Consider the following 15,673-nt stretch of genomic DNA (forward strand, 5'->3'; position numbering starts at 1 on the left):
GTGGCAGCAGCGCTGTTGATGATGTATGTATGTTGAACTTCTTTCACACCGTACGTAGTCAACTGTGCCAATCAGAGGTACGGGGGAAGGACAACAAACTAAACACAAAGAGCAGTTAGAAAGAAATTAGTTAACAGTGCATAGCACCAGTGGCTTCCTAATATCGGAAGGAAGAGCATTTCAATCGGCCGCAGAAGTGCAACTGAAAGTGCTCGATGCGGTGACCGTCTTTGTTCGATGGATAGCCCAAATGCCACTGCCTGCTGTGAGAATGACCGAGGTTTGCGTGATGGTTTATGCTTCTTGACGAGGCCGGCGAGGTATTGTGCTTAATTTGTGGCAAGCCCTTTGTGTTTAATGGGCGCGACCGCAGCGGCGCTCATCGCCACGGATGACAGCCGCGCTTCTGCGGCCGTCTGGAACGCTTTTCCTTCTGTTAGGAAGCCACTTGAGCTATGCACTTTCAATTCTAGATTGATGACTAATTTCTTTAGCACTCCTTTTTGTGTTTAGTTTGTTGTCCTTCCCCTGCGACTACGATAATTATCACTGTTGGCTACGTACGGCGCGAAGGAAGTTCAACGTACGTACACACACACAAACAGTGGCAACGATAGTGGCGGCGGGGGAGGCCTGACGAAGGCTCATCATGTGCCGCAGCCATACCTGGAGGAGCCACTTCTCAACCAGACCCCGCGCATCCGCAGGGACGATCCTCTCCACCAGCGCCACCCTCTCGCCCTCAGCCGACTCCATGTGCGTGATCTCCTTGTCGGCGTTGAAGGTGAGACACGCGATGCCCTCGAAACACTTCTTGAGGTGAGGCTGCACGCGCTGGGGCTCCCTCGTCTCCGAGAGGATCTCCAGCAGCTCGTCGTTGGACAGGAAAAAGAACCTTCGGAAACAAAGGGGCCGGGAGAAAACGATGAAGAGCAAAGCCTCGCTCAGCGCAGCGGAGGATAACAGCAGGGCTCGGTGGCACCTCCGTTTTACACGTACGTACGTAGAGCAGAAAACCGGAGCGTAACTTTGTGCAACTGTCACAAACGTAGCCAAATAAACACCGAGTGAAGTGCAGGCAAATACGTTGCACGTGAAGAGCAATATAATGCCAAGTATGTGTCTGTCAAACACGCAATGAGCAATTATGTTTATCAAAAGGATCCTGAAACGGCACATTTGCCGAATTAGTTTTTAACCAGCGTTTTACTTGCGGCAGGGAGGCAGAATACAAGGAGAAAATCCTCACAAACGCTTGTGGGAATAAAACCCAAAGGTTCGCGTGGACAAGTTGATAAACCCATTTGCTGTGCTGTTCTGCAATCTCCTGTCCCCCACTTGCAGCCCAGCAGCATTTGGGAGGATCACAAATAACCAGAAGGCGACCAAACTCTGGCCCCCAATGCGTCGGATCGCGGGCATGTGGGCAAGATGCCAGGCCAGCCTATTGCTTGTTGTAACAAAGTCGATAGGCCAAGATCAGAACTTCTCTTGCTGGCAGCAAAACGAAAGTGTGGGGAAAAAATCGTCGCCGTGTCTTTTGTAAAGGTCGATAACCAGGGACGATATGATTGCGGGTGATGTATTGCGTGCGATAACCGTCGCAGAGAAGCGGGTTTTCAATATTAGTTTTAAACTAAGCAGTGCGCCCACCCTCTTGCGTGTTCTGATAATGAACCGCGATGACTCGCGACAGCAAGGAAGGTCACCGTTTTCAGCCAACAAACCGAAAAAAAACGCGGTTTTGTCAAATCCATCTGAAATATAAGTGAACGATATGGGAGCTCATTATCACCCGGCAATCACAACAACAACGAGAGTCTGCAATTCAAAAATGTCATGTTGTGTAATGTTAATTTCATACACGGACTCATAAGAGCAATATATTACGATTCACAATTCATTTTTTAGGGGTTAGATCGGCGTGTGGGTATGTCACGAGCGCTATGCAACCTCAACCGCCTGACACAGCCAGACAGTGACTTGCCACCTCGACGAATGTGCCAATTGGTTTTGTTAATCAGCAGACTGGTTTATTTTTTATTTCACCAGGTAAGGCCCACCGAGCTATGTAGGTATTTTTTTAACTGGCTGAAGGTAATCACCTAGGATGGGGTTAGCTCTTAAGGTAAAGCATAAGCATGTTCAGTTTCACATGACAATACAAAAACCAGGTGAGACTTTTTGATTAAAAAGAAGCCGGGGTGTATATTAGTATAAAGACAAAGATCCTCTGTATAGCCTTAATAGACTGTTAGGGCAAGTACTGTTAGCGAGCACCTATGAAAGATGGTACGGCATGCGAGGGGGTGGGTGGCCAGCACCAGTGGCGATGTTTATACATGGCACCAGGTACTCATTTAAGGCTCAGTTGACCTAGGCGAGGCCCCAGGACCGGTTCAGATAATTACCACTAGTGCTCACTGTGAGCAGGAATCGAACTCAGGTTGTCGGATTTCGTAGCGCAGCTCACTAACCGCTACACTGCACCTTCAATCACTTGCATCGTTCAATCACCATCTGCATCTGCTAGCAATGCTGGCACGTGCCTGTAATCCCATAGACTAATCCATAGACCAACATTGGATGGCAGTGTCTCAATATGTTTCACTTTAATCACCAGTCGTGCTCTTTAAAATAAAAGGCACGATGTGAAGAAGAGTAGATTCCAACATCGTGCTCTTAACAGCAGCGATATTTTTCATTTTACAACGACGGGTAGAAGATGCCACCTTGGAATGTTTTAAGGCTCTGAGCATCTACACACTTTTTATTGGGTTTGCAAGGTATTGTGGGGATCCCCCATGATGCCGTAGCCCAACTATTTTGACCTTTGTCATGTACAGGGTGATCCTTTTGTCGACACCTCCACTGATTTCTCACGACCTTCATATTTTCTTGTTCTCCTCAACAGCCGATCAAATGCTGTGAAAGCAAACGTTGCAACCCTTACGGAGGAGAAGATTTAATAAGTGCATTCAGATCGGTGTGAAGACGTGCATAGGCTTTGAAATGGAATGTAGTTTTATCTACACTTTGTCCCCATGTCTTAAGTAAGAATGATTTTGGCTTGCAATATACACAGTAATCGCTCGGGCTCAGGCAGAGAGAACCCAGAAGCACGAGGCACCATCGACAAGCGGGAAAGGCAGCGAGGCGGTGAGCTGGCGCCAAATTCCACCGCAAGCTCCCGTGGTCCTCTACGTACTAAGGTGTTTTCGAACAAGTAATGAGCATTTACAAAAGGAAGGAGATTCACGCGTGCGAGGGGGCCACGTGAGGGTTTCTTTTTACGCGATTTCGCTTTGTGTGCCCATTTTTCGGAACGCATCTACCACGCAATGCGAGGGAACCCTGTATACGTGAAACACATCGGCAAGTGTAAAGCAAAAACGCATCAGGCAGTGGTAAACAAAGGTTTATGGGCATAATACCGTGGCACATATGCCATGCTAGCCTCTGGAGATGCTCACTAACAGCTTCCCCACACTAATATGGGGGTTTATTTTGTTATCTGTGTGCCCGCGTGTGTGAAAATGCTGAACTATGAATTTTCAACTAAGTCAAGAACTGGAAAAAAACCCACAAAAAAATCCAATCTACTGTGTAAACACGGAGCGTATGGGAATAACATGTGCATAGTTAGCATAGTAGCAACCTTGCTATTTAATATATCCCTTTACAACCCTTCATTACGGCCACCAAAAGACTTTCTCAAACTCTGTTTCAGAGGCAAGGTTATATATTGAGCGAGCGAGAGAGAGCTCACACAGACTCCAGGCTTCAGAGACGAAACATAACGCGATGTTAATTTTCAAATTTCAGATATAATCCAGATATTTAACGACCACAATTATAATTGAATATTAGTTTGGCCAAATGCCCAGTATATTGTAACCAGCATTAAACTATGAAAAGTAAAATTAATTAAACTTTTTTTAATTTTACCAGGCAAGACCCACTGAGCTATGTAGCTTTTTTTCAGAAGCGACTTGGCCACAAATGACAGCTCAACGAAATGGCTTATCGCGTGGACATTTATAGCAGCCAAATACTCCAAACGTATGTTGCTTCCAAATGTGGAGGGAAAAACCGAAGGACCCGGAGAAAAATCCACGCGACCACGGGGAGAACAAGCAAACTTTAAATGTACAGGCGTCAGGGTCGGGATCGAACCCACAACCTCCAATAAACCATGCGAGGTAGTTACCATCTCACCACCATGGCGCCCATAGGGGTACAATATGCAAATTGATGCGACTGGCCACATAAAGGAGACCCTTTAACATTTAGTTTGCAGGGGGCTTCAAGAACTGCTTTAGACATCCATACTCTTGTTATTAACCTTTAACTAGACCTGCTGTTTAACAGCACATGACTTAATTGTACGAACTATATGGCCTGTAGAAACACCATAGCTCGTGCCATTAGTTTAATTGAGAGGAAATTCTACAGTGTACTTAATCCTGAATGACCTTCACCCAGATGATTTTTATTTCCCTGCTGTAGACTTGAGCTTTTCTTTAATAGGCATTAAAGTGGTGCTAAATAAAATGCAACATTGCCACTGCTCTGTACATACGCAATTGACCACGCATGCGCACTGACTCATGTATTAACGAGTGAACTGTATGTGGCATTTTCAGATTTAACTGTTGTGTGCAGCACCCTTGTAATGCCTTGCCATGCTACAGTGCAATACAAGTTGTCATTATTATTCGTATTATTATTATTGTTATTCAAGTCAAGTAATCAAATTGTCCCAATCCTCAATTTAGCATTAGTTGGTGTTATCTCCATTCACGGCCGTGAGGTGGAAATAAACATTCTTACAGCAGAGGTGTATCTACCATCGAGACAACTACTGCCTTCCGAAACGAAATGGTACTGATTTTGTAGACCTTTGTGGGATGTATAGGCCAAACTGAACTTTAACCAGGAATTAAACTTGCAACAATCCAATTGCAAGTTGATTGTTGTACTACAAGCACAGTCGTCCGAATAAACTGTGCTCTAAAAGCTAGTGACCTGCGTTCAATTCCTGTCCCCACGTTGAATATCAGTGGCTTGTGATATCCGAACCAGATTTGTCCCTCACACCCACTCCCTTCACGTAATCACACTTGCTAGTGTGGTAAATTATCATGCAATGCCAACGACTGACAATGCGTGGGTAGGCCGCCAACCACCGGCAGATTATAATAAAGGGCTGGAGAGTATTATTTATTTTGAGAAAAAATCATGACGATGTACACTACGAACCAACATTCATGTCTACAAGACAAAAGTCCTTCTCTGGGACAACGTTCTCCAGCGGAGTTTCTTTGAGGGAGGCAAGCGCTTGAACTGCTGTCAACCTTCAGAGTCTCGTCAAAACAATGCCACCAAGTCACCCTCAATGAATAAACGATCATCTTCATGAATCACGCTGTTGCGTCGACCCCATAGCACCGGGGTGCTGGAGGGGGCCGAGCCCCCTTCACCATCCCTATTCAAGGCCCTCCCTGCAAATTGTTAAAGTAAAATGGAACATTTAATATCAGACGCCCCCGAAGGTTTTGTATGCCTTTATACAAGGTCATGCTGCAGGGTTGCTGTGTGCGCACAATATATATGTGCAAACATCAACATGCTTGAACACACTTCCACAATGGATAGTGATTCACACAGCTTTGATATTGTTGTTGTGGCTACCAACAACAACAACAGCTGCAATTCGCCTCGAAGTGGCGGTGATGTCACCACTGCGCTTGTGCCAGACATTGTGGATACCTCAAAGACAAAGATACCCCGTATAGCCTGAACAGATTGTTGGGGCAAGTGGTGTTAGCGAGCACCTATCAAAGCTGGCACGGCACACGAGGGGGTGGGTGGCCAACACCACGCCCGGCAGCCTTTGTCTCCCCAGTGGAGATGTTTACACATCACACCAGTTACTAATTTGACGCTGAGTTGACTTAGGGGAGGCCCAGGACCGGTTCAGATAATCGTCACTGGTGTTGGCTGTGAACACGAATCAAACCCGGGTCTCTAGGTTCGTAGCGCAGCGCGCTAACCGCTACATTACCACTCAATACTGTAAATACCCACACACACAATATGCACACAAACCTGGGAAAGAAGAGTCGCTTGGTCTCTAGGTAGTGGTTGAGGCCCTTCTGTATGTCCTCCAGCAGAGACTCGGCCTCCCTCAGCTTGTCCAGAACCCCTTCCTGAGCCACCACAGCCATGACCCTCGTATCCGCCTTGGCAAGCCCCATGATGTTCTGCCTGTAGAATCGAGGATGGGAGGTCAGTGCGCCGTAGCCCTGTGGGCAATGTGCAGCACGGGCTGCAGCACAGTAGCTCGAAGGTTGCCAACACCATGCCCGGACTGCCTTTGCCTGCCTAGTGGAGATGTTCACACAGGGCACAAGCCACGCCGCCGACGTGTTTATTCTGCGCGGCCACAACAACAACCAAACATCGGTCAAGAAGTGTCGCCGCTCAAACGAGAATCGGATTTGTCGCTCGTCTCTCTGTTCCCGAGGCCCACACAGATGTGGCGTCGTCTCCATCACTAAACACTCGACGGTGCCGCTCCTGTGTTGCTCTGTAAAATTCGGCTCACGAAAAGTTAATTATCCGCTAATTATAAGTACCATATATTTCAGCTCTCGCGTAAGATGGGTTAGGTACATTTACCGCGAGGAAAAAGATGTCTGTTATACAGTGAGTCGTTGTTTACTCGATTAAGGCCGTCAACCCGCTGCTCTTGAGAATTTAGTCAATTATTTCTCGAAAAGGTCAGTGCACTTCCTTGTAAAATAATGAGTCTTGATCGTATCAACTGGTGATCTTGAGGCAAAGCTGTACACCCCATAGTTCCACAGTGTGGGAGAGGGCCCCCTCGATTGCATGGACACTGTTGACTTCCTATAATGAATGGTACCACATTTCATCATCTACGGGCAGGCGACGGGCTTGAGTTGAACCGGTATCGATGAAGTGGTTAGCACTCTAACCATCGTGTGACACTACTCGGATCGTAGCTTAAACATGCTGCATATGAAACAAATTTAGCATAGAATTACGATATAATTATGCAGCCGTGTGTGTGTGTCAGACACGCGTGTTCATCATTGCGCAGGTATAGAAATGCTAAAGTTGGAATGAGATGAAGGCTGGAGAGCGGAGTCACCTCGCAAGGTTACACTGATAAAAGGCAGGCATTATTTGGCCAGTGAAAGTGCTAATTACAGACAGCGCATGATGAATTTGTTTATTTCACTGGAACTTCTCCAAGACGAAGTCAATCCTGCCAAAGAAAATATCAAGGGGGGGAAGAAAGAAAAAAAGCAAGCACCACAGAGTCACCTTTCATCACTCTCCATTGAGAAAAGCATTGATTTTTTTAGAAAGAGAAAAATGACAACTTTAACAGAGCAGCGAATCAATGGGGGCAAGGGACATGGTCTATCCATCACGTAACCCGTGGGGTCACGAAAAAATAACCCTCGCTGGTAATTAAAAGGATAGTGCCAGCAGTGGTGCTGTGGTGCAGCGGAGGTGCTGTGGGCAGTAATTCAGTGCACGGGTCTGCAGCTGAGCCAGCCACCAGAGGCTGTCTGTACCTTGAATAGAACACAATGGGGCCTGCTTGATTGATGTATAACATTATCATGACTCCATTCTGTGTCTCCGAATATAAGCACGCCAAGACGTTGCCCATTGCAGGAGTGGGTGGGGGGGGGGGTTTATATTCTTGAAAATCGTCGCAATCGGCAAATCCACGACCTGCAAACTCAAAAGGCAAATGGGGAAAACGAGGGGTTTGGTTCGCGGTTCGTCATACGACAACCCTCCCCTCTCCTTTTGTTTTATGTTACCCTGCATTAACCCGAACATGAAACTGTAAGTATTTTTTTTACGTAAAATATAATTTATATTTTTTATCTTCTAAAATATTATTTGTGCAGTAAATGTATAGAATAAAAAAAATTATGTAGTGTACAGTTTTGTACTGTATACGTAAAAGCAAACCTGAAAATAAAGATGAGGTTAATTTCATATGAAGTGCAAATATGCAGTTTAAAACAGAACAACCTAAATATACTTTTACTCACTATGAATGATGATGGCGATGATGGTGCGTGTATTCTTCAGCAGCAGCATCATCGCAAGCGGTACAGTTAGAGCACGGTACTTCTTCTACGATGCGTACAGAAAACCTCACGAAATGTGAATAACCGAGCCACAGGGGTACGATCGGCAAACTATACCTCAATAAACTCGGCGCGAATGGTCAAATCTTCGCTGGAAAAACCCGCGATGGACGAAATTTGAGTGTGCAAATGTTATTCGTCAATCGGATTATTGGATCTCCAGACTGATATGATTCAGCAGCATTTGTTTAACAGAGCAAAGCATGGAGCGGTTTCAGCCTACCTCGGGCTCTTCAGCAGCGTCAGGTTAAACAAATACTGCAGGGTTAGCAAATATTATTGGCAAGAGCACTCCATCTAAACGTTGGGGCCTTGTTCAACGAAAAAGCAATGAGTGGTATGATGGATGTAGCGGCTTTTGGCCATCAGTCTGATTGAATGGTGGCAGATTTTGGATAAAATCAGAACCATTCTGTTAATATTAAAGTTGAAATCGCGTGACACCAATTCCACGCAAACACGTGACTAATGTCTGCTGATATTAATTTCGATGCTGTTGGCTGGCCAATAGTGGACAGAGTTGTGGCATATCCATCTTGAGGAAGAGAACCCCCCCCCCCCCCCCCGTTCTTTGAGGGACCGGGCTGTTGAGGAGTGCCGCACCATTTCATCCTGATTCAGGAGTGCAACTCGATGCCTCCAATCTGTGACTTTTTTTGTGGAAAATCCCCGAAGACGTTTGGAACGAATTTTGGTAATGTAGCACCAATCAGGCAAGGGTTTGTGAATCATCACGCGACAGAACCCCGTGAATACGTTGGGAGAACATCGGTCCCACCACATTGCAACGGTGGCCCAACGTTGGAATGTTTACTCGGAGATTGTTCTGAGTTTATGAGCTTCATCATCATCATCAGCAACGGCGTAGAGGCAAGATTATTGTCACTATCATCTCTATCGTCAGTATGCAATAATTGGTCATCAATGTTATCATCATACACTACATACACGTGCACGGATTAGGGCTCGTATAGTGAGTATTACACATTATGCTGTAATTGCTGCCCCAATCTAAATCTATTGCAAATTATATATGCACCCAAGTGATAGCCAGGGGATAGGCAAACAGAAACTAATGAACAGCAAATCAACGGCTTATCTACTCCTGAGGGATAGCTAATCAACAGCTCGTAAATGACAAAACAGCACAGGTACCACTGATTAAGAGACAGACATCAAGAGCTGACCAACAGCTGATCAACAGTACAAAGGGAAGTCAAATAAAAGTTAATTAACATCTGAGAGACAACCTATTGAACTGCAGATACAAAGACTGATCCTCAGCCAAGCAACAGCTAATCAGCCACCAACCTGCTGCTTATCAACTCAAGTGACGTCCGACCTATGGCTGTACAACAGAATCACAATGTTTGTGCCTTGCACTATTGCTGGGAATCCATACATGGGTGGGGGAATTGTTGTGTTGTTGCAATATTCACCACAACCACCAACAACAGCCATTCGTTACTAAGTGGCGTTGACGTCAACATGGGCGATTGTGCCAGGCCATTTGAACTTTAAGGCCACGTCAAGTGTCGAACGCCAACTGGTAGGAGGTCACAGGACAGACCCAGGTGTCATGGGTTGACTGACTGGTGAAAAACAACCCTTACCTCCTCACATCACCACTAGCGTCGTCATCATCGTCATCATTAGCCATGATCCAGCCACTGCTCAATCAAAAGCGCCTCAAGTCGTCATTATCCCTAATCTGTCTGCTGATGCAACAATTAATCTAGTTGTTACACACTAAGCTGCTCGTCTCATTGCTCCATGTCCAAGATGGACGGACCCTTGGACTGTACTTGGGTTGCCACTCAGTCATTAGTCTCGATCGGTAGCCAGCACCCCTGAAAGTCATGTGTCCTTTCCAAGCCGTATTATTTGTCTTAACAGCCATAATGAAGTAGCTTGCTTGCATTTATTCGCTCAGCCGTCCGTTCTTCTTTGCTTGTAATTTGAAGCATGCACAACTCCAAGCTTATCTGCAGAATGTTCAGATTTTTTTCTCCAATTTTCTTTGCCAATATCCATGTTTCTGATCCATCTGCCAAGGGGTCGGTTTACACTGATACAAAAAAACTGTCCCGATCAGGTGAATTAGTGTGGTGTATCCATGATCAAATTCAGCTTTCCGAAAGCAATCCAACCTGTTCTCACCTGTTCATTTATCTCATCATTATGATACCGATCTACCTTTAATAACTGCCCTAGACATACATACTCTGATGCGTTTGCCAGTCATATGCCTAACGATCTAAAACCTGATATTATACAGGACAATCCACAGAAGGCCTTACAACTCGTTACGTAAAATAACGCAACCATTCACAAATACAACTGAATACAATCCTGAGGGAATAAAACTGAATAAAGCTAAACAGGATCAAACAACTCTTCATTTGATTAGCCAATTTGTTGTGTATACATTTTTGCTCACATTTATCATGAGCCCAACTTTGCGGCCTTCTTTATTAACCTAAATAAGGTTAGCCAATGCTCTCAAACCTTTCTCTCTATATATAAAATTATAGAGGATATTGCTGGGTGGCTCCATCATTTAATGGTCATCACGCCTGCCGACACTTCAATTCCACCCATCGCTATAAGCAATTTCTATTGGAAATTGCCAAAGCATGTCACCCAATCCAAGCACTAACCAACCTTGACCTTACCGATATGGTCATAGGCCAATGCGTTGTCACTTGCAGCGCGTGAGAAGACCACTGTGTGTGAGTGTCAGTGGTCAAGAGAAAAAAAAATCAAATCAAGCTGACAAGCCAGTGCGATAAAGGAGCCCCCCGTTATTTTTTGTGAAATCATGTCAATGTCTGTTGCCAATCTTCTGCACAAAAAAAACTATAGATATGGGTTGTTGGTGATTTGCACGGTCATTTGCGTAGTGGATAGTTTTGGAGTTTTGAAAATGTCTTGAAAGCAAGTGTCTTCAGATAGAACGTACCGCTCAATGCAACAATAGTTCTCAGGCATACGTATGGGTAGCTTATCGGCTCTCTGAAAAATTGTCACCTGACAAATCCTGCCCGAGTCTTCAGGGCTGTTTAGAGAGGCTCTACTTGGGAACGTTGGCTAAATCTTACAGGGCACTGCTGCGTGTGGGAGGCAATTGTAGTGCCTGGAGCCAACCGCCGCACATATCAAAGAAGCAAAACATTTAAAAGCCTGACTTATTGGTCAGAAACTTACTTGCCACCCTGCCATGCAAAAATATGCTTGCTGTATTGCACCTGCCTGCACGTTGTTTGACGAGCATTCACACAACGCTTGGCACCCAAGTTTCAACAGTTTATAGATGTGCACGTAGGAAATAGGTTATGAATGCGCTATATGCTCACGGGCATGATTTATCTTGAGGTTAGCAGGACATCAGTGGAGAAGCTTAAATTGTTGTCCCCTTTGAAGGTCCCAGTAAGTAGTATGCAACAAGCAAACACTGTCCATCACCCTAATGTTTGGAGATTGCCATGTTATGGTAGGTCATAGAGAGTTGGAGTTTTAAAAATACTAAATAATTTGGAATGAATGCAAAGAAATTGACTCGTCTGCAGTGTCGTATTAAGCTAGTGCGGGGCCTGTAGCATATGCTATAAGGGAACCCTAAATAAATAAATAAACACGTACATTTTTTACACAAATGTTTAACTTGCATTTGCTCTTCAGCCAGATAATACGACAAATCGCTAACCTCAAACACCCAGTCGTTCATAAAAGTTGAAGGCAGTATAGTACTATAGTAATAGAGCAAGTGCAGATTCGCTGAACCGGAATTGACAGCTTGAAAGTATTTAGCGCGGGGCCCTTAAAAGTGCGTGGCCCGTAGCATATGTGTAGTGGCATAACGCGCGCAGGGTTTGCAATCAGCAGTTGCCTTTATGTAAGGGGTTTCAGACAAACGGGTCAGCTAAGGATAAGCAGGTGCAGGCGGGTGGCCTCGGTGACAGCAGACAGAAAGACGCCAGCAGTTAGGGAAAGGCAGTGATTAGCTGGCTGCAAATGCAAACGCGGAGGAGGCGCCACGGAGGCGAGAGATAGTGGCGATGAGGGGGAGAACACATGCGTGAGGCATGGGGAGGACGCCGGCTTAATGAGGGCCATCTGGGGGCACTTAATGAGGAGGAGGAGGATAAAAGGGGAACGTGGGAGGCAGAGGAGTTGAGTTGGTTGGAGTGAAGACAAGGGAGAATTCAAGAGAAGTCCGGGACCCCGCTCTCCACACCTCGTCCTTTCCAGCGGCGTTGGCTGATCCCCCGCTGGAGGCAAGGGCGAGGTTGGAGGAGTGAGGTTAGACAGGCTAGCAGTAGAGAGGACAGCAGAGTGCAACATAGCAGGCTAGCGGAGCGAGAGGGGGCGGAGTGGAGCGTAGCAGACGAGCAGGGCAAGCGGGAGAGTTGCGACAGAGTTACGTGGTGTTGCACACGAGGAGTTCTGTACGAATAAAGTGACATAGGGGAAAAAGAAGAAGTTGTCCGCGTGAAATAACACCACTACATATGTAGCTACTTTTTCTACTAGGATAATCCGGAACTGCTCATCTGTGTGTGTTGGCTGGACTCCTGTATTGTGGGGATCATTGGTGATGGCATCGGCCTCGGAAGGCTTTCATTCAGCGGTGGATTGACCATGGCTGCTGATGATGACGTTGTCGACGAATCTGCAAGTGTCTGTGTGCTCTAATGAGCTGTAAAGTGGTGCCTAATTCCTTCAGTAATGATCAGACCTTACTGGAGATTTAAATTTTCTAAGACTGAAATGTAATTTAAAAAAACTGCCTTTAACGATCTACGCATTCCTTGAAAGAAAAAAAACTTCTGAACAACAGCTTACCGACATTTTAGCGCCATCTGCTCAATAGCCAAATGCACGTGTTCCACTTAGCACTGTCAATACAGGCTGCAGTGCATTCCAAGTATAAACACAAATGTACAGAAAATCAACGTGGCAGACTCAAGCTCAGAAAGTGAATTTCAAAGGGCGCTCACATTTGTTACTGATTTATCGGTCGCTGCAGCACCTGACACCGGTTTGAAAAGATAACACCGCCTAAGGTTTTATAGTCATGGCCAAAATGTGCAATTGTGTTTTTACTATTATTATTTACTATTATTATTTTACCAGGTAAGGCCTCTCTGAGCTGTATAGCTCTTTTTTAGAGGGAAACCTGGCCACAAATGATAGCTCAACGGGGAGTGGCTTATCGCGTGGAAATTTATAGCAGCCAAATACTCCAAACGCACGTTAATTCTAAATGTGCAGGGAAAAAACGGAGGACCCAGAGAAAAATCCATGTGACCACTGGGTGAACATGCAAACTCCAAATATACAGGCATCAGGGTTGGGATTGAACCCACGACCGCCTGGATACCAGGCGAGGTTTTTAAAACATCGCCACCGTGGCACCCCCCACAATCAAGTGTTTCCATGATCAAATAGAGATTAGATGCTAATCTATGTCAGCAGTTGTAAGCCAATAGGCCTAATTCAACATTCCTATGACAGAGATAACTCTTTGAATCGGTCCTATTATGCGTTGCTGTAGAGTATCATGGGTTAAAGCATATCCGTACACAACTCCGTTATGTTGCTGCACATACAAACACAATTACATTTTGTAGTCAATCCACCTTTTCGTTTTCCAGACCAAGATTCCCCAGCAGCATTTGTTTAAGCGAGCCACCTCTGGATTGGTTTCCATCTTCTTGGTCTCATAAGGAGGATCAGTCTTATCAATATCATGCTGCTGGTTTGCTGGATGCTACTGGCAAATGCTGGACTACCTGGTCTCCAGAGCCAATAGACTGATGGACTAACAACATGTTTTTATTGATATGTGGAGTTATATTTACATATATGTTTTCAAGAATAGAACTACTGCTGAATTCTTGCGAATTGGTAGTCATTGCATTGACCTCATAACCTTCCGATCTGCCACAGCGCAACTTTAATTATGTGTACATTATTCTCTGCCCTATTGGAGAACGTCAACTCTTGGCTCGGCTATAATGAGCAGATGAATAAATGAATGAATCAATACTTTCAACACCGAGCATGCGGCTGGGATTGTTTGGCATTTGGTCGTGCCACCTGCCTGTCAACTTAATGTGACCACCGTGTAAACAAGCTACTGCTACCTCAAACTGTGATATTATATTGCATGCTATAACGCTTTAAGCGCCGACCAACGCATGCAGGTCACACTATGAACCCAGATTATGAGAGGCATGGAGCCAAAGCTTCGCAGAATATGCAACAACAGCATCTGTCTACGCAGCAGATTAACTTGCCAGGAATGTGCATTACCTCCTTCAAATTAAAACAGATCACTACCTATTGCCAAGTGTGAGAATATGCTGTGGCACGCACATATATACAAGTAACACAACATAAAGGGTAGATCTACCAAGTATGCTATTTTATTTGGGTATTGTGATTACATTCTTTTACATTTAGACAAATAAACGAATGATCGACATTTAAGGCATGTACTATGTGTACAATAGCTGATGGAAATACAGAACACCAGAATGCCAGCAAATATTGTTTAGCCAACAAAAAAAGCCATCGTAGAAGCCAATTATTTCGTGAGGTATTTGGATGATGGCGCATGCTGACAGTCACAGACCTTTGCAGTCAACACAAAGAATCGGGAGGTGGCATCTCACTTTCAGTATTCATGACACACTTGTTGAGTGACACTGCCTTTCAGGGAGACCACAGTGCGTGTTCTGGCATGGGCTGCTCCTTGTAAGCCGTCTCTGCTCAGACATATGCGAACGAAGCGCGTACATCCATCGCGCTCTCCCATCAGTGACAGGCGCACAATGATGCTACTTTACCGCCTCGCCCACCCAAACGGCACAGCCACCGCACATGCCGTAATAATTCATTGATTTACTATTTATGGTTGTGTGGCTGTCTTGAGCCATTACCAGTACGGATCACCCAGTGTTACATTAGAGAAATAGCCTTTGCAATTTATTAAACTGCACTGTCACCTACCACAGGTATGCCAGCCCAGCCATGATGAGAAATTGAAAAATATATACGTGGCAAGACTGAAATTGCAACAAAAATATCATTTTTAAAAATTACGATAATGTGTTTTCATTGCACACATATATATATTTTACTTTTAAAGAAATGGGAATAACCTGTTTGCAGGTGATATTGCAGAAAAAATAGATCAAAATGTAAAACACTTTAACTATTTATTGCTTTTAGAGGCTCGTGGGAGATATGGTAGTAGCCAATCTCCTGAGCTGTCAGAGCTGTCAGACGGAGCGATAAGTCACACTTAAAAACATCGCAAATGTAGAGATGTAACCAGCGGCAGAGAAAAGGAATCATAGCCTGAATGCTCTCAGAACTGTACAGCTTTTATCAACAGTGGATTTACTGTAGTTGAAAGTGTGGGACATTTTTTTTTCACCAACAAAAAAACACGTCCATTT

At 45.0% G+C, this 15,673-nt stretch overlaps 1 protein-coding gene across 1 annotated transcript in view; it reads right to left on the bottom strand.

Annotated features, from left to right (window-relative positions):
- Positions 1–15,673, bottom strand: part of LOC133349529 (dynein axonemal heavy chain 3-like) — a 622,240-nt gene that overhangs the window by 347,447 nt on the left and 259,120 nt on the right. The window contains 2 exon segments of the mRNA XM_061563065.1: positions 667–895; positions 6,112–6,270. Of these exon segments, the coding sequence (XP_061419049.1) occupies positions 667–895; positions 6,112–6,270 (388 nt within the window).

This window comes from Lethenteron reissneri, chromosome 30 (genome assembly GCF_015708825.2).
Source record: "Lethenteron reissneri isolate LAM-NWPU_2019-01 chromosome 30, ASM1570882v1, whole genome shotgun sequence".
Lineage (NCBI taxonomy): Eukaryota > Metazoa > Chordata > Hyperoartia > Petromyzontiformes > Petromyzontidae > Lethenteron > Lethenteron reissneri.